This window comes from Terrapene carolina, unplaced genomic scaffold (assembly GCF_002925995.2).
Source record: "Terrapene carolina triunguis isolate 2854851 unplaced genomic scaffold, T_m_triunguis-2.0 Scaffold148, whole genome shotgun sequence".
NCBI lineage: Eukaryota > Metazoa > Chordata > Testudines > Emydidae > Terrapene > Terrapene triunguis.
Window position 1 is genome coordinate 4,585,708 of NW_020664499.1, and position 24,634 is coordinate 4,610,341.

Here is a 24,634-nt window from a genome sequence, read left to right on the forward strand (position 1 = left end):
CCAGTAAAATAAGTAGAATCATTTCAGGGAGATTTGTTGTCTTATTACATGATAAGCTTTATGTCATAAACAAAAAATTAAATAGTAAATCTTAGGAGAGGAGGTGGAAGGAGAAATATGACTCTGAAAGGGACTGGATAATACAGCATATAAGTGTATACATAAATAATAATATTTATTGTTAAATGCTTAAAAACACTTGGCCAAATGGTTTTGCTTGTAATAGTCTTTTGCAGCTTCAGGTGAGAGCCCATATGTATTTTCAATGTCAAAGTACCTTCTAGTATTGATGTTTTCCTTTGATGACTTCAGGGAATAGGTGTTAAAGAAGCATCAGGAAGAATGCTTCCCTTTTCAGCTAACAGCTCATTTTACCCTTTTTGTTTGCATGCTTGTTTGTTAGTTTTCCCTGCAAAAGTAACTGTAAGTTTTCTGTCACAGGCACATAGTTGTCTGTGGTCACATAACACTTGAAAGTGTGTCCAACTTCCTGAAGGACTTCCTGCACAAGGACAGGGATGATGTGAACGTGGAAATCGTCTTTCTGCATAAGTGAGTAATCTTTCCAACCAAAACCTTTCTTGCTGATCAAACAGGTCTGAATGTGTCCTAAAGTCTCCTTGGAGTCAGTGTTGGTTTGAGGGTAGAGCAGGGGATGATGAGACTGTTAGGGTCAAACTTATTCGGTGAAGTTAGACCAGAGATATATTTGACCCGTGGGGTGAAATCCTGTCCCCTTTGAAATTAATGGCCAATTAATGGATGTCAATTTGTGATGCTTCCACTAGCTTTTTATAAGTCTAAGGTCGGGATTTAAGGAGTCTTACTCCTATTGAATTTCAGTGGGATTTAGGTGCCTGACTCTCATAAACTCTTTTTGACATTACCAGTCAAAATCTCTTTGAGCCTTGCTTTTCCCCTGTGTGAAATGTTAACATACTTACCTAACGTACAGCACAAACCAAACATGTATATAGTTGTGAACTACTATCTCTCCAGTTTATCATGATGACACAAAGGCCAAGATTGCATTATGAAGCCACATATTGCTGTTACAGTTTAAAAAGCCTTATTTCATCTTCCAATGAAGCTTTTTTAAGTATGTAGTATCAATCCATGAATACTTCCCAGTCTTGCTGTCAGATGCTATTCTTCATTGGTTGCACATTATCTGGTAGTTCATTGCAATATATTTTGTTAGATTACTGAGGCCTAAATATCAGTTTCTAAATATTTGTATCCATTATTAATCTAAATCAGTGTCTTTCCTAGGGCAAGTATCAGAGGGGTAGCCGTGTTAGTCTGAATCTCTAAAAAGCAACAGAGGGTCCTGTGGCACCTTTAAGACTAACAGAAGTTTTGGGAGCATAAGCTTTTGTGGGTAAGAACCTCACTTCTTCAGATGCAAGTGTCATCATGATAAACTGGAGAGATAGTAGTTCACAACTATATACATGTTTGGTTTGTGCTGTACGTTAGGTAAGTATGTTAACATTTCACACGGGGAAAAGCAAGGCTCAAAGAGATTTTGACTGGTCTTGCATCTGAAGAAGTGAGGTTCTTACCCACGAAAGCTTATGCTCCCAATACTTCTGTTAGTCTTAAAGGTGCCACAGGACCCTCTGTTGCTTTCCTAGGGCAGGCTCAATATCTTTCTATAAGAAAGTCTCAAAAACCTCCAGGCCGTTGCACAGAAATTTTTCATTTCTTTGCTGCTCAATGGGCCCAAATTCTGCCATCAGGTGCACAAAAGATCTCACATTGACTTAATTTGGAACCGTATGCATCAAAGAGTGATATTTGACCCTAACTGATTTTAGTTAAGCCTCAGCAAAGACTGCATTGGTCTGGTATACAATCGCTAGATTGTTCAATAGGTGTTTGTGTTGTGCTGCATCCTACAGCAAGTGGAAACAAGTCAGCACGGAAGAAAAAAGGAACAGATTGGCCCTGCCTTGTTAGTTAAAACTTGACACTTTAAAAAAATAAAATAAAATAAAGCTTCCTACCATTCTCAAAATAATGCTTCTGCAGAAGAGGAGGTCTGACCAAGGATATTTTATACATGCAGTTAATAAATTAAGAAAGCAAATGCTGTACAAAGAATGAGAAGCCTTGATCTAATAGGAGGTACAAGAGAAATAGTTTAAATAAATTTCAAATTAATTAAATAATTAGTGAATGATAATTAATGAAGGATAATGAATTAAATACATATATCTGAATTTTTGAAGAAATAAATACCATGACAGATCAAATCATCCCTGGTTATCCTGATTTGAACAGCGTATTTGCCAACATTGAAAAACTAATGGAATGTTGAGAAATAAATCTTGTTTTCCTATTGGATACCACAATTGTTCCCACCTACTAGCATACTTAATAGTACTTGAAGCCACTGGACTTTAGACTCGTGCTCCTTATATTAAAGAAAAACTCAATAGTTTGTCACTAGGTTAATAGACCAGTATATTTTAAAGAGTGCATGACATTCAGAAATAAGAAATAATATTCAACACATATTAATAAATACTGCAGAAGTTTTCTTTGGCCCTGGATAGTAGTTCTAAGTTTAGTTTATGGAGATTAATTTCTATCATGCAGTCTATGGGGAAAAACATGTTAGGAATGCCCATTCATAGGTATGTGTATTATCTATCTTCATCTCCAATTTTTATCTCACAACTGTCTAACAGTTGCAAGCTAAATTGCAGTAAAACTGTGTTTTCTGATTCTAACGACATATTTCAAATATGTGCTGAAACTTACCCAAAGATGTGCATAACTGGCTGCTTTTCCAAACACAAACATCATGAAAGAGATTCTGCTGCATTTAATCTTCTCTTCAGGAGATTACAAACTTGCAGAAGCTGAATACATTTTACCAGTTTTATGTAAATTAACAGAAATAGCCCATTCCAATGAATGGGCTATTTCTGTTAATTTACATAAAACTGGTAAAATGTTAAAAGATTGTTGGATTCTAAAATTTTGAAAAATGACTGGCATTATCCTGTAACAAGAAGTGCTCCATGGTACACTGCCGTTTTCCACCACCCTTTTAGATGCTCATAGAATCTGAACAGTTTGGAGAAGTCCAAGATGCACTCTGAATTGTAAAAATGAATGAGATGATGAGCACTGAATGATACAATCCATGTAGATCTATGAAATTGGTGCAGTCACCCCCAGGTATTGGGGCTCTCTGGCTTTACTGTATTAGACTATGACTGCTAGCAAAACAGCAGTACTACAAAAACAAAATGCTGTTGCACAGACATAGTGATGCTGCAAGCAGATAGAAACAGCAAATTGCTTTAAATTATTTAAAAATATATGTTATCTGGTAACATTAGTGATCGTGTTCAAGTCATTTCCTGTCAGTTAACGACTGACTGGGCCACAACTTCTCCAGCCAGTCATTAGTTGCCTGGGAATGCCCTTCCCATCAGCAATTTTGCTTAAAGGTAGTTGCTGTTTGTCACTAGCATCCCATTACACATAATTCAACATCAAATTGGCATGTCTTAGGGAGAGCCTATTAGAAATAGCTATTTGCTTGAGAGAAATATGGTGTTAACTGTCTTTTCCTATCAGGAGCAGCATGCATTTCTAAGTGCCACGAGCTGTTTTTGAATGAGTGATATTAATGCACTTAACAGCAAGCAATGCACTTTCCTTCCTGTCAAACAAAATGATTAAACGGTTAAGAATCATTTGTGATGATTGGATAAAGGAAGTTGAAAATGCATAGAGTTGCTACCTGGCTGATTTTATAATATTGCCATTCAATTGGAGTAATGGATACAGTTGATATCCCCTGGTAACCGCTCATGTTTTATTAGGGTAGTGGAACTTAATTTCCAAAGGGAATCTGGAGGTTCCAGCACAAAAAAAAGGTGTGACAAACTTGCACGCACAATTGCATATGCACTTTCAACAATAGTTTATAGAACTCTGGTAACTGCCCGTGCACAGGATGGGTGGCTAAGCAGTTACTACTTATTTGAGCATGCATTTGCAGTAAAAGCATACACAACTGCAAGTAAACATTTTTTTTATTTTATTGATGCTGTTTACCTGGCAAGTAAATGCTTGCTTTGTTACTAAGAGAGCTAGGTAGGTGTGGGCCACATTTTTATAATGGATTACTTTTCATTTGACTACCTGCTTATGTGAAAATGACCGCTGGTCAAAAATGACATGACAAAATTATAATGAATGCACTTAGTAACAGTTAATACAATCTAGAGGTATTATCAGGTCCTCTTGGTAGCTGTTAACCTACTGTATGAATTATACAGTCTGACTGTATGACTGGAATTACATCAAAGTGCAGGTAGATAACTGTGTGGTCTGGTCTGAGTGAGCAGCCCATACACTAGGCAGATTTTCCTTTCACTCAAATAATAAGCTGCTGCTTTTGCATCCTTTGGTCTTCAATTCACGTGCTGACAGGGACAAATTCCTAACGAAGCTGAGGAGATTTTAGGGCTCAGTATTGCTCTTGTATGTATGAATTGATGTTGCTAAGAGCACATCTTTGATGGACAATTTTGTTCCTATTTTCTAGGTTTGTTTGTGTTTCTTAATTAACCTGGGAGCAGTAGAGTTAATAAATAATGCTAGCTGCCAATACGGACCTTTTCTGTGCTGTTATTTATGATTCCTAGATCAAAGCTGTGCCAAGCAGTATGGATACTGCATCTATGTCAATGAGACAGAATAGTTACACATCAAAGAGTGTAAAGCACCTCACTGTGTTTGAATTGATGGGAGTTGCTGTCACGGTTCCATGACTAGCTGCACCTCTGTCCCCTTCTCTGGTCTCTCTCAGTGCACTCCCTTCAGATGTTAGGCCTCATGCCTTTGTCTGTCCTTGGTGGAGTTCTCCAATTCTTCCTCTCTTAGACGGTCCATGACCTACATTACCCTACATGCCAACTGTGATTACTCAGCAGGCTTGACCAGGTTAGGCATCTGTGAGTCTTCCCTTTGGGAGCTTCTGACCAGTGGTTAATGCAGGCCACTGGACAGCTTTCTCAAACCAAAGTATTATTTACTCTTAAAAGCAGGAGCAAAGCACAAGATAAGAGAAAACAGCTAACCCTGTAACCCTGACAGCTGCAACATTCAGGGAAGCTGCTCTTACCTCCGTTTGGTAGACCACATTCACATGTAAGTGAAAGGAATGGAGCTTTGCTAACAGTAGGTGAGGCCCACTGTTTTCACCCCACAAGAAAAGTATCGATGGAATTTCAAACAGTTTAAAAATGAATACAAGAGCGGGACAGAAACGTTGTGCAAATTGATTTCTTGTTTGTTTTCCCCCCAATGCAGTATCTCCCCTAACCTTGAGCTGGAAGCTCTTTTTAAACGACATTTCACTCAGGTGGAATTTTATCAGGGTTCAGTTCTCAATCCGCATGACCTGGCAAGAGTAAAGGTAATGATTCTGTTCATTCTTTATTTCTACTAGCTGTCTTCTCTTAAATAAGCAGTTTCTAGCTCCGATCCAACGTCCACTGAAGTTAATGGGGATGTTTTAGTTGACTTTAATAGGAGAGGTCCTATGGTTGTTAATATTAATGTTTAACATTTTAGAACTTGATGTTATAAACATTATTGGCACGCTTGCATAGGGACAATTAGAAAACATTTTTTCACCATTTTTCTATTGTCAGGTGTCCTGAAAAAGTAAATACAATTTGAGATATTTGCTAACTATAATAAGATGGCTGTATTGGTTAAAGTACCGTACTCCATGCTAAATAATTCTATCCTCTTAAAGCAAACCCTGAAGCTCAGAAGAGTAAAAGATACCAAACTTATATGCAGCATTACCCCATTTCATGTCTTTCTAATGGGACGTGAACAAGCTTCTTAAATCATAAAGATCTTTGCCTAATGTTAAACTGTTCTAGTGAGCAGAAATTAGGATTTTTGCCTGTTCTGGCTACAAAAGCTGTTCAGTCCATTTTTACACAACATACACTGAGCTGAGCTCTAATCAGCAGCATAAAATGATGTCCTTGTAATGGCTATAAAATTCAGTCTTGTTATCTTCTCTCTTCCATCCCCTGCTTTACTGTGTGGGATTTGCCCAAATGTACTGAAAAAAAGTCATTTTGTTATATTTTAAATCTGCTGCTTTATGCTAACTAGACTAAGATTGATGATTGTAAGTTTTGCAAGTAGATTAACTTTGCCCCTAAAATCAGTTATCTATTATTACACCTCTACCCTGATATAACACTGTCCTCGGGAGCCAAAAAATCTTACTGCGTTATAGGTGAAACCGCGTTATATTGAACTTGCTTTGATCCGCCAGAGTGCGCAGCCCCGCCCCCCCAGAGTGCTGCTTTACTGCGTTATATCCAAATTCGTGTTATATCGGGTCGCGTTATACCGGGGTAGAGATGTATTTTTATTATGTTATTGCCCAAGGACCCAAACAGCAGCTCTGGCCCTGTTGTAATAGTCACTGTACAAACAACAGAAAGACAGTTCCTGTCCCTATGGGTTTAGGAGCCTGACCTGCAACATGGAGTTTTAAAACTTTGGCATTTAACCTGTTGGTGCTTCATTTTTGGTATCTCTGAAATAACATTAGTAATCGGTAGTAGTTAGTAATAACTAAAGTACTTACCTACAATGAGCACTGTAATGTTTAATGTTTGGAAAGTGTTTTGAGAAGTTAAAGTGATCAGCTCCATGTAAGTATTGGCACTGATATCGTAAAGAGTCAGAATCTACATTTATACTTAGCAAAAGCTATAAACTGTTGTTCTTGCTTCTGGAGGAAGAAGCTGATTTCTTAGCGGCTGGTGGCTGTGAGAAGAAGTTGGAAACAAAGGTTTCTATTTATGTTTATTTATTATTCTACTTATTTTTTCGGTGTCTCAGATAGAGTCAGCAGATGCATGCCTAATCCTTGCCAATAAATACTGCGCTGACCCAGATGCTGAAGATGCCTCCAATATTATGAGGTAACCTGAAGAGTTTTTGAATATGGTTGTCATTCTCGTTTCTGACTAGCAAATTGCTGGTGTCTAGGTGGACCATACCCACATCTGTTACAGTTGAAAACTTCTCACAGAATTGCTTCCAGAGACAGGGAATTAAACTGGCGGAATGCACAGGATTGCCTCAATAGTGTGGAGATGGAAGAAGTATAAGATGGAAGGGCTGGCTTGGGTATAGTGTGTCCATGAGGGTAAAATGATGAAAGGAGGAAGTGCTAGCCCAGGTAACCAGCGTAGGTCAGCTACAGATCTTTTTGCAGCCAGTACAACTTATGTGGCCTCGCAAATTTTAATCTGGAGAATGAGGATAAAACGGATGCTCACATTAAAACTGCCTTTGTGTGCCCTGTACTTTCTACACGTTGCCAGCATCATAGGGACCTTAGTGTCCCAAACACATTATCCTGTGCATTGGGATCAAACATATTTTAGTTCAGAATCCAATATACAGATTGTCTCTTCCTACTTGCAGTCTTTCCTTCAACAAATATCATTATTGGTGTCCTTGCAAGGAAAGTCCAATTTTTCTTGGTATGAGTTCCTGTGCATTCCTCTCTGATCAGTAAGGGGAACGATAGCATACAGGATTTGGTTTCACATGGTGGGGCTTTTTTATTTAGGTTTTTTTTTGGGCGGGGGGTGTTGAGGGAGCACCTTCAGGATTCCAGTTTTATGGAGCAGGTAGTTGTGTTCATTGCTGTATTCTAAAAAGAATCTCTATATTCAATGGGGGTCTGAAGTTCCCCTCTTTTTTTTTCTTTGTTTGTCCCATCTTTTAGAAGAATGGAGCTGAAAGACCATATTAATGGTGTTGGCTCTCCCAAGCAACAGAGGTAGAATGCCCTGTACCTCTATGCCATAGGGGGGCGGGATAGCTCAGTGGTTTGAGCATTGGCCTGCTAAACCCAGGGTTGTGAGTTCAATTTTTGAGGGGGTCATTTAGGGATCTGGGTCAAAAATCTGTCTGGGGATTGGTCCTGCTTTGAGCAGCAGGTTGGACTAGATGATCTCCTGAGGTCCCTTCCAGCCCTGATAGTCTATAATTCTATGGGTATAAACAGTATTTACATAGCAGGGTCACTGGTTACTGTTCTCCAGCCCCATTAACAAATATCACCTGCTTTTCTAAAACCTAAGGAGAAAAGATGCCATTGTTAGTCTCATATAGTAGGGGAGAAATAAGGAAATGGCAAAAGTAAGTTTAAAATAAGGTTGAGTCCTCCATTATTTGTATTTTGCTCATACAGCCTTAGTTTTAAGGAGACCAGTCTGCCCTTTTTAAAATTAAAATGTAAAAGATCCACTAAAAATTAGCTTATACAATGAATTGGCCAGTGTTATAAACCACTTTTTTTGGCCTGTTAGATGCTTGCATTCTATGAGTTGAAGGTAGATACAGGAATACAATTAAAAAAAAAAGAAACTTCACTGGAAAAAGCCCAGTATGCCTAGAGTGTGAGATGCCTGTGGAAGGAGCAGGGTTTAAGTAAGCTCATTTCATTTTCCAAAACAACATTTGGGATGTGTTGGGAAAAACCCTAGTTTGATTTTAATTGCAATACATAGATTAAAGAGTATTCCAGATGCAGATTAGTGTGTTCTTAAATGGATTCAATATGTTTTAATGTAATAAAATGTAAAAGTGTTATTGGGAATAGAATTATCTTATGTGATCTCACAATAAATGAATTTGATTCAATAAAACTGAATTAATTAAACAGTGGGAAATGGGACATTAATAGGGGGAGGGGAGCATCACACTCTTCTCTTTGCTCTTCAATTCTCCTCCCTACAAAAAGAGATTCAAACAACTTTATTGGACAGCTTTATTCTCTAATATTGGGAATAAGTCAGCAACGCAAGTTTTCCCCTTATGCTTGCAATGCAACTTCTGGCAGCACACTATTGTAATAAGCTGTTGCTCTCAGAAGGTCTGTGTACTCTGCACACTAAACCTGGGCTCTGACTCAGGTTGGAGCCCAAGTCCCCCTTTCACACACACAGATCAGTCTGACTTGAGTCAGCAAACATTGAGGACCCAGGTTCTTAGAACCCTGATGGAGGGGTAGATCAGAGCCCAAGTCCAGCTGTGGAATGGGTCCAAGCCCTATCATTTTGCAGTATGGATGCTGGTCAAGCCGCAGGTCTGAGTCAGAAGGTCTATGTACTGCCGTGTGTAGTGCAGTGTTAGCATGGCTGTGAGACCCAGGTCCAGAAATTGTAAACCCAGGTTTACAGTGCAGTGTGGATGCTCAAACAGAGGCTCAGAAACACCAGGTCCACAAGCCTGGGTCTATAGGAAAAATGGTAGAATGTCCAAGATGTCCACCAGCTAAAATGTTAATTTTTTCTTTCTTTCTTCTTTTTTTAAAGAGTAATTTCCATAAAGAATTACCATCCGAAGATAAGAATTATCACTCAGATGCTGCAGTATCATAACAAGGTAATGAGAAGACCAAGGGGTCTCGCTCTTCAGAGCTACCGCAGTCTCCCACACCCACTTATTTTAGCTGCCTAAATGGGAAGCATTTTTCTTTCTCAGTAGGAACATGTGAATACGAGTTGTCATGGAATCCACTAAAGAGTTAATTCTGTTGTATTTACATATGCCAGGGACCTTATCAGAACCCTAGGATGTTTGTTACCCTGGGGTGCTGAGCTTCCACAGCTCCCATCGATTTCAGTTGGGCTTGTAAGCACACATCTCCTGTGAAATAAGGCCCAACTTGATTCACTAAACCATGTATGATGCTTGTATTACCTATACAGATAGGAGAGTGTATGGGATTACTGTAGAACAGTGGTTTTCAACCTGCAGTCTGTGGAACCCTGGGATCTGCAGACTATGTTTAAGATTTCCAAAGGGGTTCGCACCTTCATTTCACCTTGAATGGTCTCATGAAATATATGTTAACTTCTAAGCTAAACAATCTGTTCTATGTTGTACTTATTTGTGACACTGATTAAGTTTCCCAGACCTGAAGAAGAGCTCTGTGTGGCTCAAAAGCTTGTCTCTCTCACCAGCAGAAGTTAGTACAGTAAAAGATATATTACATCACCCACCTTGTCTCTTTATAACCATAGCTAAAGAAGTTTAGGCCTGCTCAGGATCCACCTGGTTTTACACAGCGTGATTTTTACTGCCTGGGTTGTCTCCTGCACATATGTGAGTGGAGGACAGCTAACATACAGAATTTGGTCAACCTTCTTTTGTGGAACAGAATCATGCTATTTCTGTATTTTAAACACCCTCAACGGGAAACATGTTGTATTAAAAACACATTTTCTCTTTATATTTCTAATGAAAATTAATGAGGAAATGAAGAAAAAATGATGAATGGTGTTAATCAGATTATCAGGAGGAGGAAAGCATGAAGGACTCTGTTTGTGTTCATGTGCATGCATACGTGTGTGAGAGACAGAAGGATAAAAGTGACCACTAGAGTTTTGCATTTCACAAAAACCTCTAGAATGTTCTATAAAATTTTGAGTTTCTTTAAATTACTTTGAGTTTGGCAAAACATGTTTTTCTTGTGGTTTTTCCAAGGAAAATTTGATATGAAATCAATTATATATGGAAGTACCCATATAGGTACCTGGCTGATCGTTTTTGTCCACTATTTCACTGTGCACTAGTCCCATAATCAAAAGCCTGAGAGAAGAGACTCCTTACACCAGGCTTTGTGCTTATTTGATTCTGAGGGTGGGAGAAACCAGAAAAGTACAGGTTATATCATACTGTTCGAGAGCTGGGCTAGATTAAAAACCTGTGGTTGATTTCTGGGATTTATGTGTGTTTATTTGTCAGGGAGTAGCTGAGATTGCTTAAGAGGGTGTATACACAGACCTGGGTGCAATGAAAACTTCATAGCACTATGTAACAACTTCAGCTTTGTTGATGGGCCTTACAAAGCCTCCCATCCAGTTGACAGAAGGTCACCATAATACGAGATCTTGAGGGATGCTGGGAGATTTTAAACTGAAAGGTGTGAAAGTGGAGAAGTTCCTGATACAAAATCTCTATTGGAAATGTTTTGGTTTGGAGGAATATTGATTTAAACCCCCTAGTCAGGGCCGGCTCCAGGCACCAGCCGAGCAAGCTCGTGCTTGGGGTGGCAGATTCTACAGGGCAGCATTCCACCCAATCCTAGGGCGGCACGGCGGCTTTTTTTTTTTTTTGGTTGGCCGATCCGGCCGCCCTGTAGGGGGCGGCGGCGCGGAGGAGGGGAGCGCCCTGCTGGGAGCGGGCTGCGCACTCCATCTCCCCCAGCCAGTGCCAGGTCTGTAGCAAGCCCGGCAGGGCAGCCCGCGTCCTTCCCTCCCCGCCGAGTGGAGCGGCGCGGAGCCCTCCCGGCAGGCGATGCGGCGGTCGGGGCCGCGTGGCGAGCGCCCCGCTGAAGCCCTGGCTGCCCCCCTTCTCTCTCCCCTCCCCCCCCACCCGCTAGCCGGGGCACATCTGCAGTGCAGGGAGTCCCCCTGGCTCTGGCCGCCCCGCAGGTTTTTAATTTTTTCCTGTTTTGCCGCTCTGGCCGTGCCGCAGGTCCCGTCCCCCCCCCCCCCCCCCCCCCCCCCCCCCCCCCCGCTTCCCCGCTCTGGCCGCGCCACAGGGTTTTTTTTGCTTGGGGCAGCAAAAAAGCCAGAGCCAGCCCTGCCCCTAATCCAGTGATGCTCAGACTGAGGCTTGGAAGCTGCAAGTGGCTCTTTAATGTGTCTCACGTGGCTTTTTGCAGCACGTGATATTAAAACACTATGTGATTTTACTATGTTATTAACCAATTGTAGAATACTTGGTCAGTCATTTTCCTGTGAGAATAATTTATGAAACAATTAATTCACACTACTGTAGCTCTTGTTGGTAATGTTGTTCACTGAAGTCTGAGTATCACTGCCCTAACTATATTTTTACCTTCTACAGGAAAAGGAAGTCCAGCACTAAAGGAAAAGATTAGCTATCACTTGCTTGGCTATTTCCTGTGTTAGCAGAATGCAGGGAAAGTATTTGGGGTCCTTTACCTGTGTTTCTTCCTTCAGGCCCATCTGCTAAATATCCCAAGCTGGAATTGGAAAGAAGGGGATGACGCAATCTGTCTTGCTGAGCTCAAGCTGGGTTTCATAGCCCAGAGCTGCCTGGCACCGGGCCTCTCGACAATGCTAGCCAACCTCTTCTCTATGAGGTCATTCATAAAGGTAATGTCTTGTCTCATTAGAGTGTGTTAGCCTGGGATTCAATTTGGCACGGGGTTGAGTAGAGAGCACAGCTTAAATTCAAAACAGATAGGGACACATTAACCAGTTTAGTGAAACACACACATACATACACACACAAATTCTGTTATAAATTGGGCAGTGGGCCAGGTTCTTAAAAAATTATGTTTTTATTTTTATTTGGCACATCTATGGCCATTAAATGATTGTTCAAAGCACAATCCATTTCAATCCCTTTTTTAGATAAACCACATGTTTATCTATCAGGAAAGCCTCTGCTGTTAAAACAAAAATATGATTTATATGCATCCCATATGGCAACAAAGCGCCTAGAGAAAAAGAATGATCATTTTGCTCTTTTACATAAAGTGGCTAGTGGACCTCTCACTGTGAGAATAAATATGGACCATGTGTTTGTACTTAAGCCGAAACCTCCTACAACATAATTCCTTTATTTATTGCTCCTCAGTCAAAGAGCCCCTTAGGGCTTTATTTGCAAAAACTTGTAGTGCTGTTGTTCCCACCCTTTTGGGGCAACAGTACCATCTCACTAGACTAAGACCTCACCTGAGTTAGGCCATGTCTACACTAGCACTTTTGTTGATAAAACTTTTGTCGGTCAGGGTGTGAAAAAACACACTCCAGCATGACATAAGTTTCACCGACAAAAGCTCCAGTGTGGACAGCACTGTGTCGGTGGGAGACACTCTCCTGCTGACGTAGCTACTGCTGCTTATTGGGGGTGGTTTAATTATGCCGGCGGGAGAGCTCTCTCCCATCGGCATAGAGCGGCTACACAGGAGACCTTACAGTGGCGCAGCTGCAGTGAGGTCTGTAATGTAGACATAGCCTTACTCAGTGTTCCTTTCCTCTTATTCTGTTTTCAGGCATTCTTGCTAGACATAGAAGTTGGCCAGTTTCCAATCCTGTATTTGTGATCAGGGGCCAGGACATGATGGAATGTGAGGTGGGCCATGGCTCCTGAAGTCCATCATGAAAGTGGGCAGGGGTTTCCTGGAGTACCAGGTGGGAAAGCCAGGAGGACTGTGGCCAGTTTGGGTGCACGTTCCAGTGGTTGGGAGCCTTCGGTGCAGTGCCATCTGATATTTATTCTCTTGGCATGAGATAGAAGCTGGGGTTTCTGAGGCTACTGTGAGAAACTTTTTTTTTAAGCCCCCAGAAAGTCATCATAGATCCTCAGGGGCTGCAGACTCTAGTGCGAGAAGCCATCTTAGGTAAGTATATGTGGTCAGAAGAATTCAGCTTTTCAATATGGAAGCCAAATTATATGAAAGCAAGCTTGGCCTCCTCACTTTAACATGTGCAGTTAGACCCTTTGCTTCTTTTATCAAACCATGAACTTTAACTCCTTTGTCTTCACAAGCTCAGTTTTGCTGAACTCTCTCTAGTTCATTGGCATGCTGCAGCTCTGAAGTTAACCACCCCCCTTCTTTTATCCCCAAAAGAAAGTGTAGCAAACACAAAGCAGGTGGTTGTCTCTTCCTTTAATTATATTCTTTAGGACTGCTGTTCACTCGAGGGTCACTGTGTTGTCCCTTGCTCTGCTGCTAATATTTGTAACCGGAATCTGGCACACTCAAAGGTGTTGAGCTTTCTCTGCACCCACACTGGCATATACCAGCTTCCTTGTGGCACCTTTCTAGGGACGGGCCCTTCTGTGCCCTTGCTTTTGACCCCTCGTGTAGGCCAGCACCTCTGTTCAGTTTCTGCATTCCTCAGGGTCGGAGGTGAGTCAGCCTCTCTCAGGAAGGGCATGTGTGTATCCTTAGTAACCACTACCCCAATGCAGGTTACTTTAAATTAAAACAGATTTCACTGAGAAAATTGGGAACAGCATCAACAAGTAAAAATCATGGCTTGGGAGGAAACTGTACCACCTAGATCTTGTAGTTACAATCTTTCAATTAAGCAGAATTAAAAATTGTGCATCTTGACATTAATTTGTCCCTCTTGCCATCAGCATATGTCTCTTTCAAGGCTCAGTGGGACACCAGCAACCTGTTCTGCCAGTCTCTTGTCCCTTTTCAAGCCACCCATTCTGTATTTCCTTCATTTCATAATGTATTTCTTCCATTCATACACTCCTTTTCAGCAGTTTAATGAGATGGGGCTGACTGATCAACACTGGGTTACCCTTTATGATTTCCACTACAACCTACAGGCCTGATTCTGCAAGGCTCTGAGGACTTTCACTGAGGGTTTACAGCATTCTGAACTTCCATTGGAGTCAGATGGAGACTTGCTGATTCTGACCAGGTGTTTCTAGTTGTATAGTATAATCATGGGAAGATTGCCTAATTTGGTTTATACCAAGGTAGCAATGTTGCTGATTCTTATTGTACCTGGCACTTAGATACTATTTTGCTGTGCATAGTACAATGAGTGGATAGATCATAATTTCTGTTATTCAGTTTCTGGGAGGCCAACGGGCAAAGAGAACATTTCTGTGCCCTTATCAGCAGGCTATTTAGATACTGCATAAGCAGTGTTTTAGGATTAAAACAAAAATATATAGTTTTATCAGTGTTTTGAGAGAAAACAGTTAATATTGGTTAACATCAATTTCTGCCATCACGACTCAAGAACAATGGATTATTCATGTGGGTAACTGGGTTTAGTTATTATCAGGGAGTTCAGATTTCTGAGTTTGTTAATATCTGGGGCAAAACAAACACATGAGAATTGATGCATATTAACTAAAATCAAAATCCCCACTCTGTCAATGCCTAGATGATGTTGACTGTTTTTAATTGAAATAACGTTCTCCCCCAACACAAACAAATTTGTTTGATCTCAGTAACCATTAATTGATGGAAATTGTGAACCAATACAACACTCAGAGCCTTTGCAACTGCAAGTGGACTGTGCTGATATGGATTGTCAGGAAGGGCTATATAGGAAAGGAAGAAATACATTCATAAGCTGCTAACTGGGAGTCCCTTTCCTTCCATTGCAAAGTAGCACTCTTTCTAGAACATTTAATTTAAGAACTGTCAGACCTTTACAAATTCTTTAGGCAAACATTATTAGTGGAGTTTTGTACATATATTAGAACATTGCCAAAAAATCTTACTGAAACTTCTGTATTAAAAAAAAAAAAGTTTGAGGTGTGTTCCCCATTCTTCCTAACTTGATTAGAAAGTTATTTAATGTGTTGTAAATGTTTGGTCAGTCAAAGACAAATGAAATTCATTGGTGGTGATCCCACACACATTTAACTTGTTATACCTTAGTCTGCAGCAAAATGATTTGTGTAAACTGTCTGCCCAGCATTAAAGATAAAACAAATTTATAAACCTCAAAATGTTATATTTAAATCTAATATTTTCCTTTTGGTTTTATAACTGTAATCTCATATGGAATATTTTAGTTTGCTCTTGGCACTAAATTGAACCAAGGGAAAATCAGTTAAAAAATGTTGCATAACATGCAGTTGTAACAGAAATAGTTCTGTAAATACTTACAAGGAAGAAGGAAAAAATGCACAATAAAAAGATTTACGAGAAAACAAATCAAAACCATACAGTAAGGTACATTTTAATAGGCCCATTCTTTTTATTATGTTGAAAATTCTCCGGGTTATATAAAAAAATGAAATGATATGCCTGTTCATTGTATACATGATCTCAGCACTAGATTGAAATATTGCTCTATAGAGCAATTAGAGCAATTACTGTTTATGGTTTGGATTAACAAACATTTGTTTACCATTGTAAAAATATTTTTAAAAGTAAGTAAATAAACCATGGGATTACGAAGGGCCAAATTTTGCCCTTGGATACAAGCATGCAACCTCATTGAAGTCACTGTGCTACATGATGCATTTGATTCAATTGTTTTACAAAGTAGAATTTGGCTGCTGATCTCAATAGGAGTCTGTAAATTATGAACCATCTTTGTACCTCCCTGATGCTTGAGTCACTGGGCATCATTTTGGTCATGAGGAACAATTTAGAACAGCTAGCATTGGTGATGCCCAGCCATGCCTCCCAGCCTAGTCAGGGCTGAGCTGGGTGTGGTAGAGATGGCATAACCAGCTCTATGCCACCCAGGCACTTACCTGCTCCAGAGGAAACCCCAAGCTGGCTTTCAGGTTACTGTTTGCCCCCAGAGCAGCACAAAGCAGTCTTGGCGTGGGGGCGAGGATCTGGCCCTAAAACTTCATTCATCACCAGGAGATCATCAGTCAACACCACCAGGGCAGTCTCAATTACTATACTCAGGCATAAACCCAAGCTGAGTGGGGCTGAGGAGATGATGCTGGAGTAATTTCATCAGAAATTTCTTGGCAAAATTTGAGACAGGTCGACAGACTCTTGTCATCTTTAGGGTGTGATGCAAGATTCCTTTGTTTTGGAGAGTCTTCTGTTGAGCTGAGGAATGTCGCAGGCCATCTATGGTAGAAAATAAACCATTTAGATCGGATTCATCTAAAGGATGTGGCTTCAGTTTGTGTGCATGGGGACATCTGTTCCTCTTTCTTGAACTGAAGTACATCAAAATGTATATAACGTATCCAGATACTGTAGGGAGGGGACCTTAGAAATATGTACAAAATTTTAGCAAAAACCAGCTTGAGTTGCAACATTTTATTTGCTGTGAGACCCTCAGGATGAGGGAATGATGAACAAAACTCATGGTAGTTAACTTTTGTATGCTATGCCTAATATGTCCAGTACAGTACTTAGGGAAAAAATAACCTAAGGTATTTCCCTAAGTGCCATATATGTGTGTTCTGACATGCCTAAATCAGTTCAGGATCTATTCATTGAGACAGGCCTTTGAAAATTGATGTGAGAGTCAACTATGAATATAGTACATTGAAACTGCCCTCAGATGGGAGTAAGAGCCACATATGCTCTTTGGTCATGTTGTCCTCTCCTAAAGTATATAGTTACTAAGCCAGTTAATCATTTGAATACATTACCACCAATTTACATTAACAAGTGTATTTTTGTTCGATATGTTACCTCCTCTCCTCCCCACCCCGCAACCTGGCTAATGCCCTCCCTGCATTGTAAATTTTGTGGTTAAGACTAAAATAAATTCTATGGGCCTATTCTGCTCTTAGTTGCATGGGGGCAAGTCTCACTACTGCCAGTAACTGAGGGGAGATCTGGTTATCATAGTATTTCAGTAGTTGTTTGGTGTAGTATAAGACTCCACATAAGCACGTACAGATCATTTCCGTATACCATGAAAAATGCACATACATTTAATCCTGTCCAATGTTAGAGCTAACCTTGATTTACACATTTGATGTTAGATACAACACACCCAGGTTTCATTTTTACATCTGGTTCTGTAAAAAAAATCCAGCATTTACATCTGATTCTAGAAAAAAGATCCCGTTAGTAGGAGTATTTGGCTCTCACTATGGAATTTATATTGCTATTGATGTTTGTTAGCTCTGATTAACACAGACAAATGCAATTGAGTAAAAAGTAGTGGTTATTATATAATACTTAGTACTAGGCAGTTTACTTCCAGGATTCTAAATATGATGAGTTTCAGTCTCAGCTATAAATATGTGAACTATTTTCGCCAAACAACGTATTAGTCAGTTTTTGCCCTTTTTCCTTATGATGAACAAACAGCATTATATCCATGCTTAATATATAATAAATCTATAATCACACAGCCAGCTCTGTTAGATTGAAGGAAATTTTGTGGGATGTTCAAACATGATGCCCTGCCTTTTTAGTACTTACCAATATGGGGTAAAGATAGAGGTGAATTGATTAACTGGTGCTCTTGAGGAGGAAAGTGACTTACGGTAGAGAACAAATTGATTGGAGCTTGAGAAACTTGACTGGAGCGTCCAGGCAGTTCTAGAACATAATCTCACTAGGAGGTAAAGGCCTGATTCTGAGAGACATTGGGCACCTCTTAGATCCAGGCCATGCATTTATTTTAGAAAAAATTGCACATAGTAAAAACATTCCCGGTTGTTTTTACTAGTCATCTAGTTTGTAAACACAGGTTCCATCTTTTGGGTACCTATTTGGATCATAGGAGGTTCATGCATCTCAGCAGAATCCCACACATTTGGTCATTTATATTGAACAAATACATTAGGCCAAAGGTACCAAACTTGCTAATTCTAATAGCACAAAATATAAATATTTAAAAGTTATTTTGAAGCTACAATAATCCAAATCAATCATATTTATTTTCCATGTTTAATATAGTTAAAATGATTAGCAACTTGGTATATCATTTTTTTCCCCTTGTGAAGTAGGATTGATTGTCAATATGTGTTCAGGACAAGTGTATGACAAAGGATGAGAGACATCTTTTCCTCTTCAAAATGGTTGAACTGATTCTCAGCAGTGTTAGTGAGGTGTGTTCTTTTCTGCATCATGGTGGACTGAGCTGACATTATAGCTGGCCCTGTAGCTATAAAAGAATTTCAGATTGGTGCTTTCTTAATCTTTATGAGAGGCTTATTTTTTGATTAAATGCAAAATACAACACAATATCCCAAATCAAACCAACTCCATCCTCAGTCTCTTCCCTGCTGTTGGTTCCTATTCCTTCACAGCACTGAAGATATTAGATAGGATCATTAAGTTCAGGTATACTTGATCTCTTTGATGTAACTATTTATTTCATTACATTGAGAAGTAAGTGCTATGAACAAGATAGATCAGTTGAAACTGCAGAGCTGCTGATAATTACACTCCACAATGTGGGGCTGGGTGGCTTTTTTAACAATATTAATGGTCATACTTGTGATACTTGCATCATTTTTTCATCCCACTGTCACTATTTATCACTGGTAAGTGACAGCACTATGTAAATATGTTTGATGATATCAAGATTGTATCTATATATGGATAGAGAAGAAGGTAGAAACATTGCCATTTATTTTAAAAAATGATTCAGAGGAAAATTAAATTTCTTCTCCTGGGGCATACTATGTCACTTTCCAGCTATTCTTCAGATGGGCTATTGAATCGATGGATAAGGTGTATGACTATTATCCAGGAAACCAGAGTCGTAATGTAATAGAGGAGAGGAAAGATGGGCTTGTAGTTAAGGCACTTAATTAGAACTCAGGAGATCTGGGTTCAAATCTCGGTTATACAACCGTCTTCCTCTGTGATGTAGGAAAGTCACATAATCTCTTCTCTTCTCAGTTCCCCATCTGTAAAATGATGGTATTTCCTTTTTATCACCTTTTACTTATTTTTTTCTATTTAGATTGTAATCTCTTTGGGGCAGAGACTGCTTCTTATGTATGTACATACAAAGCACAGCACAGTGGGGCACCAATCTCAGTTGGGGCATGTAGGCACTACCATAATGCAAATAATAAAGAAGAAAATGTGTATCACCAAATCTGCAGTTTGGACACTGTTTGGGGGGAGTTATAGATGATTCCTTGTTGGTTCAAATTAGTTAACAACTGTTTTATCAGAAACAGTTAATTGTGTGCACCCTCTTTGTGTCTCTAGGATCTTTGTAGTATCTGTCTGAAGTGTGTTATACTTACTTAGCTGCAATGATAAAAAATGACAGGGTGACCTCTGAATGCTTTTCTTGAGCTCATTTGGGGCAGGCTCTTTCAAGCCGTGATCAGGGCCGGCTCCAGGCACCAGCCCACCAGCCGCCCTCCCCCCCCCGGCGCCCCCCCCCCGCCGCCCGGGGGGGGGGGAGAGGAGCCCCCACCGGGGCTCGCCGCCCTCCCCCCAGGGCTCCGGCCGCCCTCCCCCCCCCGGGCCGGTGGGGGGGGCCGGAGGCTTTTTTGCCTGGGGCGGCAAAAAAGCCAGAGCCGGCCCTGGCCGTGATACTCTCATTAACCCTAGGAACAGGGCAATGCAGTGCATTCTGTCATCATCCCTAGATATGACAGTGTATAGATGAGTGAAGGAGGAAGTACACATTCAAAAAGGGAAAAGGAATGATGAAACCCCTCCTTGACACTCTTAAGTAACTATTAATGTTGCTTTTAATACCATCGTTAGCCCTGGTTAGAAATGGAAAGATTGAGCATTTGTAGCTTCAGCACAACAAAAACACATTCTTTGCCAACTGATACTTTTTCTTTTGGCTGTAAATTACTCTTTTACATAAATTGCATTATCACAAGTGCCAGTAGACTATCTTTAAAAGGTAATAAGCCAGACTTCTCCTAATTTATCCATCTCATGAGGTCTCCTTCAGGTTGCATCTGTAGTTAATGCTAATGAACCATCCTTTTTGGTTGCACTATGTTGTCCTTACTTACATGATTAGGTGCCCAATAAACACTGGACATGCTATGGAAGAGAATACTATGTCATCACTATGGGGTAAAAGCGATTCTCTGCTGCTAGACGTTGTGGAAGTATACAACTCCCATTGACTTCTAAGGAGCATTTGCACCTACAGATCTGTGAGGCTGGGCCTTTAACTGTGCCTAGAGGACTCAGGTCAGGATAGCTTTTAGCATGTGACTAGCCAAATCAATCTGCAGCATTCAAGGGGTTAAACAGTTGTTTTTGTGTGTGACTGGAAAGGAAGAAATTAGACCATTCAAGCTTTTGTCCATTGAATGTGCCAAGTTTTTTCTCATTTTGTATCTCAGAGCAGCTAGCAACTTGTTGGGGGAAAAGGTTCTGTTTAATTCTTAGGTTATCAGATTCTTGAGTAATGAGTAAATATGCTGGTGTGGTCTCTTGAGTCTCTCCAACAAAAAAGTAAAACATAAAATTAAAAGACAGCTTGATTTCTAGTGCAGATCTGCCCTTCTCTCCTCCCCCCAACCCCCCCAGCTTCCTAACTAATCTTTCTTTCTGAACACTTAAGAAAGGCCAAATTAGCTCATCTGAAAATGCATGCAAGAACAAACTACATCTGTTTGGCTCAATCTAAAACCAGGCAGTTAATGACAATAGCAACTAATTCCATCAATTAACAAATGTCCCCAAAATCAAATACCCACTTTTCTCCCCCTAGGGCAACACAGTGAATAGGGGTGACATGAATGGGGTTCTATTTAGAAATGACTCTAAAAATACGTTGAGCTAGATTGCACAATCAGCATAAAGCTCTTGTTATGGAAGAGTGGGAAGCTGCCTCCCTCCTGGAGAAGCAGCAGAATGGATCTTGCCTTAGGATACCATCTCTTCTGAGCCTGATCAGTGTGCACTGGGGATGTACATTCAGCACTGGCAGTCAAGATAACTAGTCTTACTTGAGGACTGGTCAAAGAGGGGATTGGGGCCATAATACATACTCTCCTCTATTCTTTCCTAGCTCAATGTTGGGTCATTTGTTTCCTGAAGGTGCAAAAAGCAAACAGGTCCTACTCACAAGGACCACTATTGTGATCAGCCCTTGAATGAGCCATACAAGGGAGGAGAAGCTTCTTGTATCTCTCTCAAGTGTCAATCCCAGTCTGGCCCAGAGAACTGAATAGAAAATGCTGTCCCTGCTATAAAATTCTAGAGTGTGATTTTAAAATTCCAACAAAAGATTGTCATTCCTAATCCAATCTATACACTGAATCCTCTCTCTGAAAGGAGGCAGGAAGGCTGGCTAGGATGCACTAAGCTGGTTTTACAGAATTCAGAGTCTCTGAAGACACAAAAGCCCACAAGAGGTGACTTTAAGAAAATATTGACTTTTTATGCAAAGTAACTGTATTAGTTAAAAACAATGAGGAGTCCGGTGGCACCTTAAAGACTAACAGATTTATTTGCGCATAAGCTTTCGTGGTAAAAAACCACACTTCTTCAGATGCATCTGAATCTCACCTGGTAAGCTGATCAGGAATATAGGATACACAAGAATTATGAGTAAATATTCCATTGCAGGGTTTCTAACTAATACAAGTATCAGAGGGGTAGCTGTGTTAGTCTGTACCCACAAAAACAACGAGGAGTCCAGTGGCACCTTAAAGACTAACAGATTTATTTGGGCATAAGCTTTCATGGGTAAAAAACCCCAAAAGTTGACTCAAAGGAAAGTTTAGAGCCCGTAAAACACACCTACTTTTGCAGTTGTAAACATGAGATATTTCTTCCTAACCCTCAGTCAGTAATCATCTCATGCTCCGAAGCTTGAGTCCTTGTAGGTGTGTGCATGTGTTTTTGCGGTGCATTTCTTATTCATTTAAAAACAAACAAACAAAAAGGGCTCAACCCCTAGATTGGGGGGGAGGGGAGGAAAGTGTTCATGGTTTGCCAAAAAAGATATGGTCAAGGTCTGAATTTGGCCCATGATGCAGAAAATAAACGAACAAATTAAGGGGAATAGCATTTGAGAGAAAGGAATAGACACAAGAAGGAAAGAGAATAAATAATGGGATCTAACACGATCTGCTTTGCTCTGAAATGCTCACTGCAACTGTAATATGTACCCCTTGTGCTCTGCTTTTTAGTTTAGAGCATCATAGGAATTCTCCTGCATTTCCCTTGCTTTTAACATGGGGTGGTGATAACTTTTGTAGTACTCAGCTACTGAAGCAAATTACCCAATCTCCACAAAGAACTAAGTTTTTGCCCGATGTGCTTCACCCATTCTGTCATCAATAGAGAACATCAGAGAGACTCTCTCTGAGAGTTTTTATCAAGGACACAAGGTATTATCTAAATTCCAAACTTCTCAAACTGTCAACACTCCACACAGATAACTATGAACAGGAGATAAAACCTGGGACTCAGTCTTTGATATGAGAATAAAGTATCAATTTGGCTTTTTGGACTCCCAAATACTTAATAGAGAGAGATTTGTGCCTTCTGCTGGAATGCATTGTTTGGCAAACAAGCAGAGGTTTATTGCTGAAACCATTTGCTCTGAAATGAATTCTCTTCTCATTGGCTCAACTTTAGTAGTCTACATAGTATAGAGATAGAAGATATAAGTATCCAAAATCTGCTGTTAGGTTATTCTTTTCAATAACGAGATGCTATCTTTATAACAGGAAGGCTGCACCTGAAAGATTTTAATTTATCTTTTTTAAAATTTTAAAATCAAAGCTCTTTCCATCACTGGGAATGCACTAATACTTATAGTTAGGCTAAATTCAGTGTATTTATTTGATTACAGAAGTAATTACTATAGTCTGGTTTCACACAGTGAGATGCTGATTGTCTACAGGATATGGGGAAATCACCGTGGTTAGTACATTAGTAGTTATACACACTTGATTCACTCTCATCACCTAGTGAGTGTGTATTTCACACTAACCATTGTTCAAGACCCAACTTTGTCAAAACTTCGGAGTCAACAATATTACATTCTGAGTCCAATGACTCAGTACCCCTGTCTGTCAGTGCAAAAACCCTGCTCTGGTCCCTCGGGGAGGAAAGGATACATAGCTATTCTTCCTTCTCTCAGCTCAAAATGGTAACCAGAACCATAAAGAGGAGGAAGCAATGGATAGAGGGACACAGATAGAAAAGGCAAAATGCAATGTTCCTTTGACTTTCTTCAGGCTGAGCAGATCAAGGAAAAGAGCCAGACTGAGGAGCATTTTTATAGTTTGAAAACCTAAAAAACGTTGCCATAAAAAAAGCCCTTTTTGATTTTGAAGGCATGGTCATCTTACTTCTATAATACGTCACACCTGGGGCATATTGGCATGATGCTTTGGGGAAACCAGATGATATTGCTTATTACCCGACCTGGGATGTATTTGTTTTGTGCATAGACAGAAAACTTCTAGTTTCCAGAGCTGCTAGTCCAGCATCATTCACCAACCCTAACTAAAGAGAAAGGATTAGGAAAAATGCAAGATGACCTCTCTGTGTGTGACGGAATGTCATACAATGGAAATCCCCTTTTAGAGCCTCACATGGCTTTGGAATGGTAAAACAATCTTTGTGGAAGAAATTTTATTTGATTGCTTGCAGCCTACTTCTCAGGGAGCATGAGATTTGGACCATATCCACCATGCAAATTATTTTTTTGCAATTGTTTGTTTGCATCTCCAGAAGTAAAGTCACTGGTTACCTGGCAGCCCACCAAGAGAACAATGATTTGTTTTAATTGATATCTCAGTGGAAAGTTCTTAGAAAGTCTGTAATCCTTCTGTTCCATTAGTGCCTTTTGAAGGATTCAATACGAGAACGAGATTGCTGAATCCTGAGTTAGTATTAAGCCCCAAGGATAAAAATTATGCACACACAAAGTACAGTATAAGTCCTGTTCAAAAGGCTGTACAAAGTAGAGCACATTTTAAAATCTAGGAAAGCTTGGAATATAGCCATAGGTTTTAATTCATTCTTAATATCACCAGCATCCAATGAAAAATAAAGTTAATTTCATTCTCCTAATTTGAACTACTATGCCTGAGTACTGAGATGTCTTTTTTCTTTATGACAGGTTTCAGAGTAGCAGCCGTGTTAGTCTGTATCCGCAAAAAGAACAGGAGTACTTGTGGCACCTTAGAG

At 40.1% G+C, this 24,634-nt stretch overlaps 1 protein-coding gene across 2 annotated transcripts in view; it reads left to right on the forward strand.

Moving 5' to 3' along the window:
• LOC113406893 (calcium-activated potassium channel subunit alpha-1) overlaps positions 1-24,634 on the forward strand; it is a 911,445-nt gene that overhangs the window by 703,202 nt on the left and 183,609 nt on the right. For both annotated transcript variants that reach the window (XM_026653744.1, XM_026653746.1), the window contains exons 10-14: positions 442-552; positions 5,341-5,446; positions 6,907-6,989; positions 9,399-9,468; positions 12,057-12,212. In XM_026653744.1, coding sequence (XP_026509529.1) covers positions 442-552; positions 5,341-5,446; positions 6,907-6,989; positions 9,399-9,468; positions 12,057-12,212 — 526 coding nt within the window. The remainder of the gene's footprint in view (positions 1-441; positions 553-5,340; positions 5,447-6,906; positions 6,990-9,398; positions 9,469-12,056; positions 12,213-24,634) is intronic.